Source organism: Teleopsis dalmanni, chromosome X, assembly GCF_002237135.1.
Source record: "Teleopsis dalmanni isolate 2A chromosome X, ASM223713v2, whole genome shotgun sequence".
NCBI classification, from domain to species: Eukaryota; Metazoa; Arthropoda; class Insecta; order Diptera; family Diopsidae; genus Teleopsis; species Teleopsis dalmanni.
In genome coordinates this window covers 51912499-51935035 of record NC_051848.1, presented here as the reverse complement: position 1 = coordinate 51935035, position 22537 = coordinate 51912499, and the positions used below count along the sequence as shown (strand labels likewise).

The following is a 22537-nucleotide window of genomic DNA, read 5'->3' as shown; positions in this document are numbered from 1 at the left end:
TGGTAGTTTTTATGTTTATATTTTATTTTTATCCGTCAAAGAAAGTCAAAATGCATTAAATCATTTGGCATTAATGAGTTAATTTAAGCGTGGAGCAGTGTAAATCTTTTGACAACAATGAAAATTAATGAGAAAAATTTGTGCGTCTTTGCCACAAGTCCTCCGTATGACTGCGAAGGTTTTCTTAGTAAGCGAGGTGAGGTCAACAAGGCATTTCAACGACGTTATTTTGTGCTGAAAGGAAATTTGTTATTCTATTTTGAGCGTAAAGGAGATAAGGAGCCCCTGGGACTAATTATAGTTGAAGGTTGTACAATTGGTAAGAGTATTCAATAAAATGACATATGAATTCGATTAGTATAATGAAGTGTTTGATTTTCCTTTTATTTGGCACAACTAGAATTATCGGAAGAAAGTGATCAGTATTGTTTTGAAATAGCTTTTAATGGTAATCGCACTTATATACTATGTGCGGAATCACAGGAAAGTATGGAAACCTGGATGAAATCACTTACGTGTGCAGGGTATGAGTATAAAAAGTTGATGGTAGCAGAACTACAAAGACAACTGGAGGAGATTGAGGGTTCACGTAATAGTAAGTTGAATCGTTTTGTATATATGTAATTGGTTATAGTTGTCTCTATTGCATATTATTGTTGTTGCTGTCAATGTTTGTGTATGTAGAAATGCTTGGCGAAACTATAAATACAATTGTATCTGCACCTAAACCGCCGCCACGCCGACAAAATCCTTTCAATCGACCAGCACCACCACCACCACCACCTGCCTCAAATGGTCATATTGCTAATAACACTGCCAACACACCGTTTATAAACGGTCATTTTGGCGCAACGTCACAGCGTTCCAGCAATTACACTCATTTACAAGCAGGTAAGCTGTAATGCCATCTTTATGTTATTCAACATTTATCATTTGCTGCGATTCTGTTTAATTATTTTAATTATTTTTTGTATGCATTATTGTTTGTGTTTGTTATCTTTGATTGTTGACAAAATATGTTTATTCAATTGTACACATTTAGATAAAATTTTCTAATGAAAATATGTTTACCAGTACTGTTGTAATTTCAATGGAAAAGTCATTTCTTGGTAATATTCCACAGCTGATATAAATTCAATTAAGTGCTGACAATTTCATTTATATATTTCTTTAAATATGTATATTGATATAGATGTGTGGACTTGTGTGTATTTATGAGTAATAGCATTACGTATCTCAAAATTAATACTGACCAAAAAGCGTTCATACTAAGATTTGACCTTTAGTAGCAATGTGCTTCCATATCATTTGTTTATTTATTCTTATTAGAAGTTGTATTTGCAATTGAGTATTTTTTTATGTTGTGAATCTTTGGTTCACATGTATATGTAAAAATTTGTATTGCTAATAAATACAAACAATTTCTTAAAATACTCATGCACACTCATTGCATTCCTTAGTTTCATTTTGGTTATGCCATCATTTCGCTTTTTCATTTTTTTCAAATATTATGTTTACTATTCAATTTTATGTTGAAGTTATTCACTGTGTATTGTATTCATATTCATATTCCTACCTCTGTTATTGCTCTTATGTTATGTTGTAAATATAATTTTTTAATTATTCAGCGAATAAATATAACATGCAAAGAATCAGTTTCATAAATATATTTTTTAAAAGCAAACTAAGTACATTTATTTATTTTTCAAACTGTATTTTACCCTACTTTTACTTTTTCTCCCTACTTTTTCCAATCCATAACTTCCTACAGAGCGCAGTAGCACTATTTTGTAGTTTCAACGCTTTTTGCATAGCTTCGCTCATAAATTTTTCTAGTAAGCGTTGTAATGAATGTCTCACCACTCGAGTAGACAATCTTTCTTATTTTCTGATTCCGCTCATTATACCTTGAACAATCCAAGTTTGTTACTTGGATTTACTTGGAGAATTATTGTAAATTATTTTTATAAACCGGGTATCAACGTTACGTTTCTGAAGAACGGATATGTTGATTATGTGGTTAGTAGTCCATATATTGCTTAACGTTCATTAATGTACCAATAATTCGAATACTTAATGGCTTATTTCTCAAGTAGGCGATTTTCTTCATTTTCTGACTTACTATGCTCCTAACTATCCATGTTTCTTACTATTCTCGTTACTCGAATGAAATAATGTAGATTATTCTTATAAGCCGGGTTTTTACGTTTGATTTCTCCAAGAACAGAGATTTTGGTTCTGGAAGGAGTCCATATAATTCTTAACGCTTTTTAATATATCCATAATTCAAATACTTGGATCTTCTGTTTATCCAATATTTTTTTTTATATTTTTTTTTATTTACTGTTGTGTATTTAATATTTTAATGTTTTAAAATTAAAAATGTTTTTAATTGAGCATGTTTTGTAAGTTTCTATTTATTTTTTCACCGCAATATTATTATATTTAGTTTTTAAAAAATTATAGTAATTTAATGATTCATGCGATATATGCTGCGTAGTTCGTTAGAACATCTATTGGAGGGAAGACAGATCTTACCTTATCTTATTTATGTTATTGGAAATTCGGTTTGGTTCAGTTTTTTAGCAGATTGACACTACGATAGAAGTAGTGTGTGGCGGTACTAACTAACTAACTATTCATTAAATTTGTTAGTTCTCACCAAAACCAAAGTTATTCCATCATTTATTTTGCTACTGTTATTGCTGATATACGTAACCCATACTGTCCACAGGTTTTTAACGTGATTATCCGCCATTAACGCCACGGTGCCCTTAACACATGTATTATTATAATACGACGATAAACATCCTCATTGAAATTCCGAAGAATTCCGACGGTATCAATTGAAACTATACGGTTGGATATAGTTTAGACTTTGATAAGAAGTGTGATCTATCTAACATCGCTGCAGTTCTTAAATGCACATCACGCAATTGAAAGTAATGTAACAGATACAGTTATGCTACTCACGTTACTATGGGTATTTACCACAGTCACCATGATATTCCCATTAAAGAAGCCAACCTCAATTAGTCAATTGGTATCACGTCTGACCACCGTGGTATCAGATTTACGCCTCCGGTTAGGAGCCGCAAGTGAAACTCATTCACTACATTTTTGCTCCGTACAGTATCAGGTGGTGCCAAACATGCTTTGAATTAAGGAATATTCTTCCGCGGGGTTATTAAAACTTCCAAAGAAATGCTGTTCAGTATTTACTTGTCTTTGGTAAGTTGTTCCAGTCGAACCCTGCTTCTTTTTCAAAGCTGATAAGCTTTTAAATAATATTATTTTTGTGACAACGTTGTATTATTAGTCCTTAGAAATACTGTTTGGCTCATATTTTCATATTTCTTTTAAATTATGACACTTTAATGTTCATTGCAGTGCAGTGCAATTCTTCTATATTTTTGAACCTTATTAAATATAGAAATCGATGTTGTTGTTTTTACTCAAACGAATGGCTTGATGGGCACCTATAGAAGTTAGCACCGGAACTTAAAGCCAAACATACAGAATCTTATTACTGTGACTTTTGAATTTCCAAGTCTTAGCTATTTTCTGGCTTGTGTTACTTAGTAATACAAAATTCTTGCTAACTATTATAAGTCTCTTGAAAGGTTTAGTCTTATAACGCTGTTTGTTTTAGAATTTCTTTACTTATAGAGTTGATATAAGTTTAAAAGTTTCCTTAACAGACCTTTTGCGTTTCTTCGCTGGCTTTTTTTTTTAGTAATTTATGACTGTCATAAATTTTAATGTGTGTTGGTACCGATAATATGAAGCTTTTAGATTTTAGATTTTAGAAGCTTTTAGTTTTTTTTAAGATTTTAACCTAGTTTTTTTAAGGTTTCCAATGTCTCTTCAACCAAAACAGATCTGATCACAACAGAGCCTAGTGATTTGTTTATGTGCTGAATGTAGATTCTTTTTCGGATTGCATCCTAATAGATCCTTAGTCTTCTGTCTTCTGGCGTATCTATTAATGTTAACAACTTAATATTTTTTATCAAAATATTTTGGATTTGTAGGTATAACGTGATATTATGCGACCTTGTGTTTCTATTTTGATGACCCTATATTTTTCCTTTTGTACAGTTATGGACTATGTTAAGATAGTATATAATATATTTGTAATATACAAAGAGGTTTAATAACTCTGATCTTATAATTTAAGCTGTTTAGGCTTAATAAAAATTGGAGAAGAAAATTTAAAATTTCACACAGAGTTAAGTCCTCTCATTCGTCCTGGTTTTTTTGTTAAACTAGTAGTCCCACACCTTGTTTTTTAACAATATATATGTATATGATTTTAAACTAAGTCTTATGTAGTTTAATTTACAGACTTCTTAAATAACGTAAAGTGCAATTATAACATAAAAATAAAATATGTTATAAAGCAAAGTAAAGTAATAAATTTCTGTTAATTATTGAACCTTCAGATATTTTTATTCAAGTAATTCTTAAATGATTATCTGTAAAGAAATAGCAGTGTTCATTGTCATATAAACGTGCTGAAGTAGTCGTTGGATTATATTGCAATACAAAGTAGAAATTATTATCATTTTTTCATTAATCAACTGAATTTATACAGGGTGTTTTTATATTATAAAAATGATTTATATTTATTTGTACTTTTCTTGATGTTATGAATTTGTTTCGAGTGTCTGTCCGTCCGCTATACTATCTGTTATGTCAATATTTGTTTAAGCAAATTATATTATAATTACTTTTAATTAATTATATTTATCTGTAATTTTTTTAGCATAAGCTTACATTTATTTTCAATATTATATAGACATATTAAACCCAATTGTTTTCAATTTTTTTGGAAAATATTTTTTTTAATGAAAATCAAAAATGATTTTTAATTCGACTCAAAATTCATACGAATGCATTAGTCGTAAGATATTGATTCTCTTAAGAACTCAGGGTTGCCTTATTATTTTGGCATCGATGTATGTTTCTACTTCATATAAAAATATAAATACTTTAGGTATATGTAATGGATGTAAATTGTAATTTTTAACAGTCAAAAAAATTACCCTTCACACAGTGTTTATCCTTTAGGGTCACACTTCATAGTATCTTCATTAATGTCTGATACACGTAATGTAAGATCGTTATGCGACATACTGTAAGATTGAGGTTGAGATAGAACCATAGGCATTAGTTCCACCATTCCACCAGCTTATAGAAAATATTGTACGATCATTTGGACGTAAGAAAGATTTGTTCTCATTGGACCCCTCATACTCATTTCGAATGATACGAGCATACAAACATTTGTTTACTGGTAACCTTCAGTAAAATACGTAAAACAAACAAGCGCCGTCGGATTAATCTCCCTCTCTATCAAGTCAATGCGAGTGCTCACACATCTCGGCTAACAACATTTGAGCATTTAAAAAATCAAATTAATGAGTCATCTGTCGTATAGTCCTGATTTGGCATCCTATGACTTCTTCTTGTTCCCGAACGTCAAGAATAATTTGTGTGAACAACGATTTTTGTCGGCGAAAGTAGGCGATGTTGTATTTAAAAACTATGTTTTGTAAGTGTCTGAAGAAGATTGGAAAAAATGCTGTGACAAATAGTTCACACATGCAAAAATGTATTAATCATAAAGGCGTATACTTCGAGAAACAATAAAACAATCTTCAACGACAAGTTAGTATCTTACATGCCTCCTTAATGGAATACTTTTGCCTATAATATGAGTTGAGGAGACACATGTGACATTTTATAACAGAAATCAATTTTAAAAATAATTAATTATATTAATTTGCCTGTAAAAATTAAAATTTTTACTTGAGCTTTAGTTAATTAAGTACTTGGAATTAATATAGATTAAGATATTCTATTCAAAAGTTCCTGAAGAGATTGACCTAAAAAATTTTTCCGATAGTGTCCCTTCTAACTAGTCGGACATATTTTACGTAGTGCGTTAAGTCTTTAAAATTCATTGAACTTAAAAAATGCTTATTAGAGGCTGAACTATGAATAAAATGCCCAGATATTGCTTTATATAATAAATTCGACAAGTTTTATATAATGGCTTCAGGCTGTAGCAACAAAAAATATGATATATATATAAATTAATTTGTTTGTCTTTAAAATTACTTTAGCTCTAGAAAATCTTAATCGATCAGTTTTAAGTAGTGTGTTCATTCTTTACAATAATTTAAGTTTAAGGAATACTTTTACAAAGTCTATAAAACCTCTAAGCTATAATTAAACTTTTTTCATATTGGTTTTTCTAGCTTGACTGACATATGTTAAGTAGTGTGTTCAGAAAACTTTAAAAGAGCCAAACTATAACTAAAAATGAGGAAAATTGAACGAAATTAGAAAGCACACAACTCAGACCGCTTTGGTGCTTTTCTCGATATATCCCTAGGAGTTTCGGTTAATATTATCCTGGAGTTCGTTCAGAGAAGCAGTTATCTCTACTTTCTTTAGCTAACCAATAACAAATGGAAGACACTTAGGTTATGTGCAACTCTCCAGGGATGGATAGACGGAATGAATGTAGTCTGTATCTTTCTATCACTGCAAGCAATCATAACTGAAAATTAAAATGACTTTGCTTCTTTTAGCTAGACTGATACATTATACCTAGATTTTTTTGTATTTATAATGAATTTAGTTTAAGAAAAGTTATTAGTAAGCATATACAATGTTGAACTATAACTAAACTTTTTCTGGTACGGTGTTATCTAGCTAGTCCGTCATATTTTTCAAAGTAGTTTTAGTAGGTTGAACTATAACCGCAATTTTCTGTTATTACTTCAGCTACCCAGATCAACCCAGCTACCTAGCTCCTCGAGTGTATTCAGTGTTTATAATGAATTTAATTTAAAGATTCCATTCGAAAAGTCTATATGTCTTCAACCTAACCAATTTTATTTATTGTTCTATTTCTTCTATCATAATCTATGACCTATATATAACTAAAAAAGCCACAGACATATTTTCTTACCTAAGATATTGTTGTGGCAAATTAAATCTATATAAAGATGAATTATATGTATGTATATTAACCGCATTACTACCTACCGACGATACAGAGTACTGTAAACAAATAATAAATACGAATAGGTGCTTATATGTATATATATCATTACTTTGCTAGTTCCATTACTTGCTTATCATATTTCATACGGTCAAAGAAAAAAGTTCGTATAAGTTTTCAATAAAACCATAACAATGTTTTTCTGATATTTCTATCTCTATAAAAATGTAAACAAATATAAAATATTTAATATAAATAAATATATATCTGTATATATAAATAATATATATATGCATATGTAAATATATATATATGTAAATATTTAGTAATATATGAATGTATATATTATATTATTTTTTAATAATATATAAATATATATATATATATATGTATATGTATATATTATGTATATATTAAATGTACGTGTATATACTATTATGACTTATCTTGTTGTATATAATTTTTTTAATATTGTTGTTAATGCACATTTTTTGTTATTAAAAAAAAAACATATGATGGAAACATTGCAGTTTGGCAGTCTCACCCTGTATATTAAACAAAAGCACTCTAGCATGTTAACAGCTTAAAGGAATATTATTATGAAACATACACAAGTATTTTTATTGTTTTCTGTTTTCTGTTTTTGTTTATTGTTTCTTACTACAACAATAACAACAACTTTACTAATGAAAAAAATTTTTTTATTAAATATAAATTATAAATAAAATGATAACTTGCACTTTTGTTTCATAATTTTTGTAAATAGTCTGAAGAATGGAACATCTCAGTTTATTAAAAATGACAGGAGAATCCGTTAATTCTAAAAAGCACGAGTGCAAATTCTGAGACCAAATTGCAATTAAACAAAAAAAAAAAAACACGATATAACGAAAAAAATCTTTTTGTAAAAATTACAAAACAAAAAAAATATAAGTAATATTTTTAATAATTTTGAAAGACATGATATAGAAAAAAATAAAAAAAAAAACAAAAAATGTGGCAACAAATAGCGTTAGAACAATTTTGTTGTATATTCCCAGTAACTGGATACAAATCATTTCAAATTGCAGGAGTTGAGACAAGTCCCATACCGCCACCAAGAGGCTTACCCACAGCTTCTAGCATTAGAAGTGAGTTCTATATCAATAATCAACCACAACAACAACAACAACAGCAGCAGCAAAATCAGTTACATGATCAACATTTTACAAGTGCCAAGACAAGTTCCGGTGAAGCCGTCACAAGCTTCACACAATACACAAAACCAAATGTTGCCAAAGCAGCCACAGTATTAAGCAATTCTCAGTCTGCAATTGCAATTGGTAACGCCGATCCACGCAATTACAACAACAACAACAACGCCAATTTCGAGCTATTACATGAGAAATTTCGGAAAATCGTCATGAAGGACATTACCGAATATCAGTCACAAAAAGAACTGAAACTGAAGCCGCTTATCCAATTGTGATGTATTATTATTAAGTTTTAAAGTAGGCGCACTTAACTTAAGCTCTGAAATGTTATATTTATATATATCACTATATATATTATATTTAAAGTTAAAAACAAATAACAAAAAACAAAAAACAAACGAATCAAAGAGATCTATATATGTTACATATATTGTTTGCCTTAAATGTTTGTAAATGTGTTCAAAGTCCTCAACGCGATATAAATAAGACATAATAGATGCAGATATTACTTATTGCATTGCATTACCACACTCGAAGACCACATTAATTAGTTTTAATTTTGCAGTAATTATTTTAACAATACAAAAAAATAATAAATACAAAAATAACGGAAATAATTTAAATATAAATAAAAAGAAATTATAACACACTACTTCCAGTATTTCACTTAAATATCTTATTTACTATATATATTACATATATATATATATATATATGTTAGTGGTAAGCATATTCCCGAGTACTGAGTTTGGTGACTGAATATATGTTTTTTTATTATTGTTGCCGTAATGTACTATTCCCGAGTTCATTACTCGAGATTGGGTATATTACACATAAAATTGAGAGTACAGGTTAAATAAAATGGTTAAAGGTAACGTGTTATGCATAGATGAATATAGATCAATCTTCTATAAATTGGATACCTTTTTGATCACATCATCTCCGATTTGACTGAAACTTTTTTTATGAGCTTCTTATAAAAAGTTTCGCATAAAATAAGAAGACCCGTATCCTAGGAGATATTTACCTATGAGGTTTTGAGAATTGGCATTGTAAACACATTTTCTTAGGCTATATACATGATAGAAACTTGAAATTTGTTGCGTTTTAAAGATAATGAATTAAGCTTTTAAGATTGTTTATATTTAAGTAGTAATATTACCCATTAAATTTCTAAAAAAATTTCCTGAAAATTCAATTAATTATATTTAAAACGCAATAAATTTTAAGTTACTATTATTTATAAAAGATTGACCGATCAAGTTTACGTGTGGAAGCTCCGCTCACCTTATGGTAAAATAATAACGTTCTTTAATAATACCAGTTCAATAATAGTGTTCTATTAGCCTGGACCAAAAGGAAGATAAAGAAAAAAGCCAACATATCAAGAAGAAAATATTAAATTAGGTATAAAATAAATTGTTAATATAATTAACATTTGAATTTCTTATTTTTAGTTAAAATTGCATTGTTATTATTTTAATTAATTGGTTATCAACACATCAGTTCTAGAAGAAGTCTATTTCGTGTACCGGAACACTAGTCAATATCAACGAACGATTACCGCTAGCTAATCCTATTGAGAATTCGAGCTTTTAATAAAAATAAAATTTCCTTTGGTTGAAGTGAGTCGCACTTGTTTATCAATGTTAACGAATAGTTAATGACAGGTTCCAGAAGCTGGCGGGAATTCGTATTGGTTGTGGTGAATAGTATTTTGTCGTAAACAATATTAACGAATAGCTCCGATGCACTGGTCAAAGAACACGCAATGTATATAATTTTCGCTAAAATTTCAAGCTTTTAATAATAACAAAACTTCCAATAGTAAAGTAAGTGACCCTTGTTAATCAAAGTAAAAGAATACCTCATGGACCGATTCCTGGAGTTGACGCGTTCTCTATAAGCGCTGTTCATTATTTTTGCTCAGAATTCGAGATTTGAACAATAATAAAACGACCTAGGGTTAAAGCGGGTGGTACTCGTCTGTCAATGTGACAGCTAGTGGGCAGATTCGTGGAGTAGACGCGTTCTGGTGAGTGTAACTTTTTTAAATAAACATTACTCCATAGGCTTAAAGTACTGTTCTATACCAATGAATAAGTACCATTAACCAGTCCCGTGGAGAATATGAGCTTTCACCAACAATAAAATTTCCGTTGGTTAAAGTAAATGGCATTTGTTTATCAATGTTAAAGAATAGGTCATAGGTAAGTAGCACGTTTTATGAATTTAGAAAACTTTTTTATTTGCACCTACATTTAAACCAGTGATGAGCCTATAAATCTATGAAAATAGCTGAACAATATCAACAACAAACATAAATTCATAGATATAGGTACATATATTGAAAATCTGCATCAACAAACCCAAAAATTTGCGATAAATAATTTTAAATAATTTTTTGGTTAATAATTAATTGGAAGTTTAGTCATCATACACATGCAAATGGAATTGGAATTAAAAAAAAACATTATCTAAAATAAATAAATTTAAATTTAAACAGTGCTTCTTAATTTTACTACTGGGTACGAATCCATTTTATACGATATGTCAATATCAGCATTCTTTGATTATATGGCAAGGTGTTCTTTGTTCTCGTCCGATGCCGTTCCTGCAAAAGTGAAATAAAATTTCCCAGCAGCAAATTTTGCTTTGGCGATTTTTAATGGTTACATCATCTTGATCAATGATATTCACTACTTTTAAACACTCTTGCGAAATCAATATATAAAACAAAATAAAACCGATTTTTAGCATGGTTTTCTCTGTATTACGTTTCCATATTATGGATATACGAGTTAGGCTAAGTTGATGCTAAACCAAATGGAAGATTTTTTGGGATTTTTTGCACTGCACACATTTAGCCATTTATCGGCACGTATTGACACATCACTACATTATCAGGACAACTTAGAATTTCCCTCATTTAGAACGCAACTTAGCCTAACTCGCACACGACCTAAGAGTAAATTGTGCAATAGATTGTTGTAACCACGATTGTAGAGTGGGATTACAGAAGACACGCGAACGATGTTGTTGAACTACATTTTATTTAGTACTTTAATAAAATAAAGTGTAATTGATTAGATCGTAGTGTCAAATTATAGTGCTTTGGCAGACCTAATTGTTTAAAAAAAAACATTTAATTTATAAACTAATTCTGCTCTTTCAAAAATATGACAAATTCAATTAAAAATTTTATTCTAAATTTTTAATATGCTCTTTAATTATATCATAGCATACTTTTAGTCCAAAATAAAATACAACCCTGCGTTTTAATAGAAATAAATCTAGTATTGCAATAATAACTGCATGGCATTAATAGTTGTTAGTATTCTAATTAACAGTACAGCTTGAATATTTTTCTAATTAAATCATATGAATTGCAATTAATAGTACACCTCAAATATCTATTAGTTCGATAAGTGTTAACTCGGTACAGTACGGCCCTAGTCTAAGGTTTTTAGTACATAAAAATAATGGAAATACGTATTCAAACTAACAAATAAAATAGTTTAAAAAAAAGAGTGTTGTTACCGAAAATCGTCATGGTGTTGTGTATTGTCTCGCGTTGTTTGTGTTTTCATTGACAAGGATATAATATATTAATTTTTTTAAATTTTTAAAATATGTTAAAATAATATTAAAACAACATATGATGCTTATATAAATATTATCACAAAAAAATTAATAGTTGATTGGAAGTCGAAGTATGGGGTGATATTTGTAATTGAGTATGGTATGCTTTAATTTTATTGTGCAATTACACAAAATGAAATTAATGTTCTGATTGTGGTTTATGGTAATCAAATATTTTTTACCTGCAAATATTCAAAAGGTGTTTAAAATTTAATTCTCATTTTAGATATATGGAGTATATATTTATATTTATATTAGATTTATGTTAATATATTTTGTAATGGTATTTGTTTAATATCTGCGGAATATGTTAATAAAAGTTCAGTACTTGTTTTGTAATTCAAAAGAAAAAAATACGATTTCTTTGTGGTTTCGAAACTAATATTGATATTATACACATTATATCTTCAATAGCAAAAATTCGCATTAATAACCATTTTTGATATTTTTTACAGAAATAGGTTAAAATACAAATAAAAACAAAACTTCGGTTATTTTTTTAATTACACGACTAATATAGTTTTTCGATAATGTTTGAGGAGAAAAAAGAAGGATGTTCTTACTAGGTACTCATTATACACTAATAGTAAACTTTGTGCAATAGGTTGTTGTAATCGCAATCATAAAGTGAGATTATAGGAGATACGTGGACTATCTCCAGATAATGGGCTAGAATCTGTGGGGGCTTGTAGCTCATATAATTACGTAAGTCGATGAGAATTTAAGTTAAGTGAATAATATCAGAAAGAAGATTATGACACTTGATACAGTATCTTCGCACTGGAGATAATAAAAAGAGATCCAAACGCTCGGTGTTAGAAGATTTGTAGGTAGCAGAGTTGGGAAAGTAACACTAAGTTTTTGTTAACATTTTCTATATATTTTATAGATTTTTATTCGAGTATTAAACAACTGCCAAATTTTATTTATATATATATTTGAACAGACTAATTGGTCAATGTTGAATAAAACATAATGCTTTAAATAAGTCTTTAAATTTTATTTATATACTTACATAATTTATTTAATATATAATTATTAAATTAAGTATTGAATTATATATATAATTTTATTTATATATTTTTGAATGGATTAATTGGTCAATGTTGAATAAAACATAATGCTTTAAATAAGTTTTTAAATTTTATTTATATATTTATATAATTTCTATAATATGTAATTATTAAATTAATTATTATATTATATACATAATATTTTAAATAAGTCTTTAAATTATATATATATATAAATTATATAATATCTAATTATTTTATTAATTATTAAATTATATATATAATTTCTATAATTTTATTTATGTATTTTTGAACAGACTAATTGGTCAGTGTTAAATAATACATAATGGTTTAAATAAGTCTTAAAAAACATATTTTATTTGCAAAACAATATAAATAAAAAATAAATAAATATATAAATGTATGAAAAATTGAATAGAAATATAAAATAAACAAAATATGTATAAAAAATTAAACAGATATATAAAGTAAAATATGTTTAAAGAATTCAAAAGATATATAAATATTTTGCATATATCTAATATGTTGAATAATAATATGTTTAAAAATTTAGGCAGATATATAAAATTAAACATGTTTAAGGAATTTAAAAGTAATATAAAAATTTTGCGTACATTTAATATCATAAATAAGTAACATAAAATAAATTTTTAAATTGTCGTATTTGGCAGTATTATAACACAAGAATTGAACTATTACTCAAATATTGAATATTACGAGTGTAAGTGTAACATAGGCAAAATGCCAATCTGTGGTACAATTCTGAAAAAACATTGTCACAGTGTTGTGCGTCAGGGGCAGAAGAGAGTGTATTGTGTCGTTTTGTTTGCAAATTCCTTACGAAAAAGCCGCTAAAATTCTAAATAAATTGTAAGTTATTTTTAGTTGAAGTTTTCTAAAGTGTGAACAGGTATTTGATTGGTTAATAATTGTAAAAATGAATTGTATTAAAAAAATGAACTTCTTAGTTCTTTGTTTTTCTTTGTTGTTGTTGTTGGTGGTGTGGTAGCGTCAGTCGTCGTTTGTGCGTATGGCGTCGCATCTGTATGACTTTGTAATGCGTTATACATTTGAAATTGCATTTTAAATTTTCGATTTAGCGGCATATATGCAAGTGATAGTTTTTTATTACTTTCTTTATTAAATGGTTCAATGATTGTTTGTTTAAATAAATGAAATGCAGGTGACATTTTTTTTTGAACGGCTACGGTTAACGTTGGCGTCGTGAAGATTAACAAATAGCAAGCAAGCAGCGGCGACAGCAGAAATTTTTCTTGTTAGTAGTGGCGTTCATTTTGTTTTCTTGTAGAACCACTCATACAAACCCCTTATACCTGGATTCCCTATTCACCCAACAACAGCTCATCAGCCGTTACTGGTGAGTGGTGAGTGTTTGGTTCGTTTGTTACTTTTTTTCTTCTGCATTTTATTTTAATTTATTTTTTTTTTTTTTATTTCGGTTCTATGTATTTCTCATTTGACCTTTTGTTGTGTTTGAAAATATATTGTGTTGCCGTCGTTCTTCTTCTTGTTGTTGTTATTATTCTACTTCTTACTGTTTATGAAGCTGTAATTGAAGTTGCTAACTAACAATGCAAAGAGATTAATTTGGAGCAACAGCATTAGAGAGTTTATCAGTTTAGTACTTTGCAGTGCAGTTTTATTAAAAGAATTCATTTATTTATTTTTTTTTTAGATTTAGTTAAATTATTTTGTATACAAAATTTTATTTAAACATTTTTGTAACAAATCGCCATCTTCATCCTCATCCTCTTAAATACAAATATACGAAACGAAATACAAAAATTGTGTTTTTTGTTTTTGCAGTAAGAAATAAAAATGTCAGCAAAGCGCAAAGCAGGTGGAAACGGCAATGGCCCGAGCAAGCGTCGCCCAAAGAAAAAGGAATCCGATTATGAGGATGATGTTAGCGAGGATTCAGGAGATGAAGCAAAAGCGTCTACCAATCAAGTAGAAGTTCTCATCCAACATGACGAATTGGATCCACCCAGTAAACTGCCAGAAGATTTATTAGCCACAATGGATAAGGCACCAGGTCAATTGCTCATTGCAGGAATGGTCACATGGGATCTGACCGGTAAACGTGATCGAAAAAATGTTGTTAAAGTTCGTCCAAATCTGTTCAATTTTCATCGCTTTACGGACGAAATGGTAATTATAAAAAAAAATTTGATTTTGTTTTTGTTGCATTCACATAATTTTATAAAAAAAAGTGTTTATGAAAAGTACGTGTATTGTTTAACGATCTAGACAGTTAATCTATTTTGAATTTAGATGTCTCTAAAACATCTTTCAGAAACTTACAGTGGAAGATTTATTAAGCGGACACTGATGGAATCTGCAATTCTGTCTGCTTAAGAGAAGTGTCCGTTAAAGAGAAAGTATTTACCATGAAAAGTAATAATTAAAGATTGGCAATGTTGTACAGTTAAGTGGGGTCTTGGGCTACACCGATAATCTATTTTGAATTTAGATGTCTCTAAAACATCTTTCAGAAACTTACAGTGGAAGATTTATTAAGCGGACACTGATGGAATCTGCAATTCTGTCTGCTTAAGAGAAGTGTCCGTTAAAGAGAAAGTATTTACCATGAAAAGTAATAATTAAAGATTGGCAATGTTGTACAGTTAAGTGGGGTCTTGGGCTACACCGATAATCTATTTTGAATTTAGATGTCTCTAAAACATCTTTCAGAAACTTATAGTGGAAGATTTATTAAGCGGACACTAATTCAATCTGCAATTCTGTCTGCTTAAGAGAAGTGTCCGTTAAAGAGAAAGTAGTTACCATGAAAAGTAATAACTAAAGATTGGCAATGTTGTACAGTTAAGTGGCGTCTTGGGCTACACCGATAATCTATTTCGAATTTAGATGTCTCTAAAACATCTTTCAGAAACTTACAGTGGAAGATTTATTAAGCGGACACTTTAATTCAATCTGCAATTCTGTCTGCTTAAGAGAAGTGTCCGTTAAAGAGAAAGTAGTTACCATGAAAAGTAATAACTAAAGATTGGCAACGTTGTACAGTTAAGTGGGGTTTTTGATTAGTAGGCCAACCATTTATTTAACAGTCCAATGTATTCAAAGTTACTAAAAATTAAATTGTATTAATTAATTTTTTTGAATTAAATTATATGTTGTTTATAAACAATAATTATTAATTAATTATTTTATTTAAAAAAGTGAATATACTAAAGGGAACGACGTTCACACTTGTGCGGTCCCTTTACTAATGTTAAACGGCACTTAGTCGTCTTTGACGAGTGGTTCTGAGACGTAGACCCGGCCACTCTTGGAACTGAGGTAGCTAGGTTTCTATGACTGGACCCCGGTTAATTTCAATTATATCCATTATTCCCTTTCTATTATCCCCTTAACTCTAATTAACTCTAATCACTCCCTTACTCATGTATTCGTCTTGCAATCCTTGTATGTTATTTGCTTTCAGATCCCGGCAGGCTACAACAACAACTCACACTCTAAAACGTTTTTGTTTGCTTATTGCGAATTCTTTTTTTTTTTTTTTGCTGATTTTATTTGTTTGTTGTAGGATTAATTACATTAGATTAGATTATTTACAATAAAAAAATTTCTTTTGTCTTAGGATCTATTTATACCTAGCGTACAAATTACTTATCTAGATGTTAATTTTATTATTTACATTACATTTTTTATAGACTAACTAAAGCCTATTTTACTTTAAGATATATATTATTTTATGATAGATATATATTACTATTTCTCCAAAAAAAAAAGAAGGAATTATGTTATTTTTTACCTATAATTATTTACGGCTACATTAATACTACAAACAATACCTTAACCTAATTTCATTATTTACAATATTTACAACGTTTACTAATTGACAGAGGTCGAGGTCTTATGTCCTAAACGCGTATCAGATTGCCCAGACTGCTTGTTGCGGAGAAAATCTTTCTTTTCTGTATGTCTCTACATCATAGCAGATGAGAATTTAAAAGGGAAGCAAAAATGAAACCGCAAATTCAAGCTACCATAAATATGTTTTAAGAAGTTCCTTTATATTTATATTTTGATTTCTATTTGTTATTGTTAGAAAAGTTATTTATACCAAAATCATTAGGGCACTAAATACGTCGCTGATACATTAAGCAGATAAAACAAACAGATAAACAAATCTGTCATATACCAAGTCAATTCTAGGCAAAAATATGCTACAAAAGTCTCAACATGGTGTAGTGTTTAACCATGGAGTAGTGTTTAACTATGGTGTAATGTTTAACCATGGTGTAGTATTTAATAATAGCTTAGGGTTTAACCATTACAGTATAGTGTTTAACCTTTAGAGTGTGGTGTTTAATCATTATGTATTGTTTAACCATGGTGTAGTGTTTAATCATGATGTAATATTATTTGCTTACGTCCGAAATTATAGATGTTGTTTGATATCCACTACATTGGCGTATATGTCCCCATTAAAGATTTTTTTTTTGTAGAAGTTATTAATATGAGAGCGACAAATTATGAAATATAAAACATGTTAATAATGTCCATCTCTCTACAAACAAAGACTTAACTGTTTCGAAGAATTGGTGGAATAGTGATAATAATAAAAATAATAATAATAATAATAATGAAATTACAATAATAAAATATTAATAATAAAATAATAATAATAAAGTAATAATAATAAAATAATAATAATAATAAAATATTAGTAATAATAAAATAATAATTATTATTAAATAATAGTAATTATTAAATAATAGTCGTTATTAAATAATAGTAATTATTAAATAATAATAATTACTAAATAATCACAATTATATAAAAATAATAATAAAATTATAGTAATGATAGATAATAATAAAATAATAATAATAAGTAACAAATATGAAAAATAGATATGATATAGTAATTATTAAATAATAGTCGTTATTAAATAATAGTAATTATTAAATAATAATAATTACTAAATAATCACAATTATATAAAAATAATAATAAAATTATAGTAATGATAGATAATAATAAAGTAATAATAAAATTATAGTAATGATAGATAATAATAAAATAATAATAAAATTATAGTAATGATAGATAATAATAAAATAATAATAATAAGTAACAAATATGAATAATAGATATGATATAGTAATTTTTAAATAATAGTGTCGTTATTAAATAATAGTAATTATTAAATAATAATAATTACTAAATAATCACAATTATATAAAAATAATAATAAAATTATAGTAATGATAGATAATAATAAAGTAATAATAATAAGTAACAAATATGAAAAATAGACTTGATATAGTAATTATTAAATAATAGTCGTTATTAAATAATAGTAATTATTAAATAATAATAATTATTAAATAATAACAGTAATATAAAAATAATAATAAAATTATAGTAATGATAGATAATAATAAAATAATAATAATAAATAACAAATATGAAAAATAGATATGTTATATATAATAAAGTAAATATAAAATTGGGTACAACAATGAAAGACGCGTAAATAACAATTATAAAATATTTTATATTGAAGCGGAAACACTGCATCTTTTAAATTTCTTTTAAATACAAATTATTAGTGTTTGTATTTTCCAGGATTTTCTATTACATTTACAGAAGTTCTTTGATTCAACTCTGTTTCGTCTTCATCCAAAAGCTCATCCAAAATTCGTCATTAAAAATACGTGGTGTCCCACAAATTTGTCAGTTCCATCTATTGAATAGAAGCGTTGGTGGGGAAAAAACTTATTAATACCAAATTGGTTCCGATATGTTTTGAAAAGATAAATTGACAGAACTCCAGTGTTCAAACTGATTTGTGTATCTCTTGATATAATACTTTCTCAGCTTGCCTTTGACATTTTTAAAAGATCTTTCTATGAGAAAATGTATTAACAATTTTCTCAAAGAAAAAAAATTTTTTTCTCAAGAATTTTGTGCTAATATATGTCGGATCTTACTAAAGAATTGGGGATTTTTAATTTTTTGATGATACTGTTCCTTTCCAACTGAAGTATTCAAAGAAAAGGAATCAACAATTTGAGACTTTAAAGTTTTTATTGTGATTTAAGAAAAATGGTTAAGTTAAATTATTTTTAAAATTTATAAAATATTAAAAAATGTATAAATAGACTCCACACAATATAATTTATTAGGAGTAAAGTATAATAAATTTAGTCTAAACATTAATAAACAGAATTTAAATGATTGAAATTACGTCAAGAACATATATTTTAATTTTTTTATATATTATTTTTTATTCTACTAAAATAACTATAATTTTTTTTAACGGAAAATAATTTTGTTTTACAGTATCGTCACTGTGCAAGTGGTCCTACATCAGCTCATACAATTTTAATCAATATGGATCGTAAAGCCATTGCATTTGGGCGTAACCCATGCGGTCAATTGGGTTTACCAGATATGAAATTGTGTGAGAAACCGACATTAATACCGGGCTTGCAGAAGGTAAATGTTGTACAGGCTGCCTGTGGACGTCATCATACGCTCTTCCTTACTGATACAGGCTCTGTGTACGCATGTGGTGATAACAAAAGTGGACAATGTGGTGTAGGTAATACACAACCTACTATAAATGTACCAACACTCATCAATTATCGTGGCTCACCCATTATACGTGTTGGTTGTGGAGCTGAATTTTCCGTTATATTGGATATTAAAGGAAACTTACATACATTCGGTTTACCCGAATATGGTCAATTGGGCCACAATACAGATGCAAAGTATTTCGTTAACGCAAATAAATTGTCGTTTCATTTTGAGACTTCCCCTAAAAAAGTTGTTCTGTACATTCAAAAAACTAAAGAAGGACACGTTACTCCAGTCGATAATGTGCAAATTGTAGATTTCGCTTGTGGTAATAATCACACGGTAAGTGAAAATATAACGCCCACACATATTATAATTAAGAATTAGTTATTGGTATATGTTACAAAATAGCTACAAATATGTAGGGAACCGTGTTACTTCTTACCTATGCAAAATTGGTTTCCTTTGAAAAAAATTTCATTCGAGGGAGTTAAGTTCATTGTAAATATTAATTAAAATAATGTTCATTATAATTAGTTAAGATCAGTTCTTTCGGACTGCTCTCATAGATAAATAATTGATTTGAGTCAAATCAATTTATTTATTTTTGTTTATCTCTATTAGACATGGTGCATGTCTGCCTATTCAGTGAATATTGCAATTAGTGATACCTTAGAATTCATATACATATATAAAACCATACAAGCAAAGAACAGTTCCATTTAATAACTGTATCTCCAACAATCCCCAATTAAGTACGATGATTATTTAAAACCCAGATAAAAATGTGCTGCAGATACGTTTTCTTTATTGTAGTCTGCTTCATAGATTGATTAAACAGAAACATGAATGAATTATTAGACTATAACGGGAGAATTAGGTGGATGGGACAGGCAATATAGGAATAAGTGACGCATAGGGAAGTGTTAAAGAATTGGGTGAAGCAAATATAAAACAAACACTGCTTTCTATTAGGCCCATGATGGGTATGATGAGCGAAGCTTAATTGTCTGTGTTGATGAGGAGTTTTGAAACTTAAACCTGGTAAAAGTAGATAGTGAATGGTATTTGTCTATTTATGTGCTTTTATTGACACATACATACATATGTTACGGATATTCAAAAATCTCCTCTGGGAAATCTAAAAAACTATAATATTTTTTTTTTTGATCGAAAAATGTGTTCATTTATTTTATAATTGCGATTGAGAAAGACCTGAAAAGACACCTCAAAATGTTCAATATGGAATTGATGCATTTATGCATGACAAGTAACTGTTTAGTACATGACTATATCCAGGCTTCACATGAGTCTTATCAATTACCTTGTAATTACCTTGTGAAGTATAGAAAGAGCTGAAATTTATTACTTTCCAGCAGTTTAAAGACAATCGTTTTCTTTTTATTTATTTATATATCTCAAGCTCTTTTTTTCATTTATATATAAATATATCTCAAGCCCTTTTTCTCTATGTATATAATCTTTTAAGCTTTATTTTTCTATTTACATATACCTCTCACGTTTTTATTTCTATTTATATATATATCCTTTAGGCTTTTTGCTGTTCATATATATATCTTTCAAATCTGTTTTCTTTCTTCTATTTAATCATATTTATATATTGTTATTAGTATTATTTGAAACCAGTTCGTTTTTTTCTATTAAAATTTTTTTATATTTTATTATAAGTAAAGTTCGTTTTTTGTTTTTTTGAGTAGAGAATTAAATAATATTTATAATTATTTGTTATTAGTCCTATCATTATAAATTAAATTTTAAATCGCTTTTATTTTTCAAAGGTCGCGATTGATTCGAAGAAAAGGGTTTATAGTTGGGGCTTCGGTGGGTTTGGTCGTTTAGGTCACGCCGAACCAAAAGATGAAATGGTGCCACGTCTTATTAAATTTTTTGACATACATGGACGTGGTGCACGTAATGTTTATTGTGGATCTACATTCAGTTTAATTGTTAATGAATTTGGAATTCTTTTCTTGTTTGGACAAAATAAGAAAACCGGAGAGGCAAATATGTATCCCAAGCCAGTTCAAGATCTGTCAGGTATGTTTTGAATTAACAAAAAAAAATATAAGCATTGTATTGTTAACATTTATAAAAATAATTTATTTATAGGTTGGAATATAACAGATATTGGCTGTGCTAATACTTCAATTATGATATCCGCTGACGACACTTTAATTGCTTGGGGTGCTTCACCCACTTATGGTGAATTGGGCATTGGAGAGTTTCAAAAGTCTTCCACAGTTCCTAAGGAAGTGCCCAAAATGGATAATATGAAAATTCCTCAAGTTTCCATGGGCTATTCGCATACAGTGTTGCTCGTGAATACAGAGCATGAAGCAACCAAGTTAAAATATGAAAAAATGCCAGAATATACCATCGATGATTAAGCATTTTTTAAAATAATTTTGTATACGAATACAACAAACAACTTAAAAAAAAATTAGAAAAAATTACAGCAAGAAATACATCTACAATACAAATTTTAAAGCCACTATCCTATGGTTCATAACAGTAAAATATTCAGCTAATGTTAAGCATTTAGTTATAAACATAATAATATTAAGCAGTTACATATTTTAGAAATCGCAGCAGTACAACTAAACAAAGTGAGTATTTTAATTATACGACAAAAATTAAGCAAAAAATAAGAATTAACGAAGAAACTATGCAATCATCTTCAATCTTTTGAAAGTTAATATACTTGGTCTCTTTTTTACGAATTTTACCGAAAATTGTCTGTCCGTGTTTGTTTTCCATGCAATGTCAAATGTACTCAATTATATGTGCATTAGCACGTAGTAATAATTTTTTATTTAACATGTTAAAAAAAAAAACTTAAAATTAAAAAAAAATTGCAAACTAATATAAAACAGAAAAAAAAATCAAACAAAATATTAATTGAAATAGGAAAAAACATTGCATTTTCGTAAATTGTATTATCTTAAAAATATGTATTTTTTAAAAATTTATGTTAGTAATAGATAATGACTTAAGGAATAACTCTTTTCGTATTTGGGTGATTATATCCTCTATAAATGCAAAACTTAAATTATT

General features: G+C 28.1%; 2 protein-coding genes across 3 annotated transcripts; both read left to right on the top strand.

Moving 5' to 3' along the window:
* The first annotated feature begins 8 nt into the window (after window positions 1-8).
* Window positions 9-8739, top strand: LOC119689423 (sesquipedalian-1-like). The gene is made up of 4 exons (XM_038104252.1): window positions 9-319; window positions 401-595; window positions 685-891; window positions 8089-8739. Exons 1-4 carry the CDS (start codon window positions 118-120, stop codon window positions 8484-8486), a joined length of 1002 nt encoding a protein of 333 aa, XP_037960180.1. The 5' UTR covers window positions 9-117; the 3' UTR covers window positions 8487-8739.
* A 4889-nt stretch (window positions 8740-13628) lies between these two features.
* Window positions 13629-22089, top strand: LOC119689198 (protein RCC2 homolog). Of its 2 annotated transcripts, none has more exons than XM_038103972.1 (5): window positions 13629-13757; window positions 14715-15059; window positions 19226-19804; window positions 21262-21520; window positions 21593-22089. In XM_038103972.1, exons 2-5 carry the CDS (start codon window positions 14727-14729, stop codon window positions 21868-21870), a joined length of 1449 nt encoding a protein of 482 aa, XP_037959900.1. In that variant the 5' UTR covers window positions 13629-13757; window positions 14715-14726; the 3' UTR covers window positions 21871-22089. The 2 variants fall into 2 exon arrangements, with proteins under 2 accessions (XP_037959900.1, XP_037959901.1); XM_038103973.1 differs by lacking the exon at window positions 13629-13757 and adding an exon at window positions 14418-14524.
* The last annotated feature ends 448 nt before the right edge of the window (window positions 22090-22537 follow it).

Coding starts and splice junctions, on each gene's coding strand:
- LOC119689198 (XM_038103972.1), top strand. CDS start 14,727: ATGTCAGCAAAGCGCAAAGCAGGTGGAAACGGCAATGGCCCGAGCAAG. Junction 19,805..21,261: donor CTTGTGGTAATAATCACACG/GTAAGTGAAAAT, acceptor TATTTTTCAAAG/GTCGCGATTGATTCGAAGAA. Junction 21,521..21,592: donor GCCAGTTCAAGATCTGTCAG/GTATGTTTTGAA, acceptor ATTTATTTATAG/GTTGGAATATAACAGATATT.
- LOC119689423 (XM_038104252.1), top strand. CDS start 118: ATGAAAATTAATGAGAAAAATTTGTGCGTCTTTGCCACAAGTCCTCCG. Junction 596..684: donor GATTGAGGGTTCACGTAATA/GTAAGTTGAATC, acceptor TTGTGTATGTAG/AAATGCTTGGCGAAACTATA. Junction 892..8,088: donor TTACACTCATTTACAAGCAG/GTAAGCTGTAAT, acceptor TTCAAATTGCAG/GAGTTGAGACAAGTCCCATA.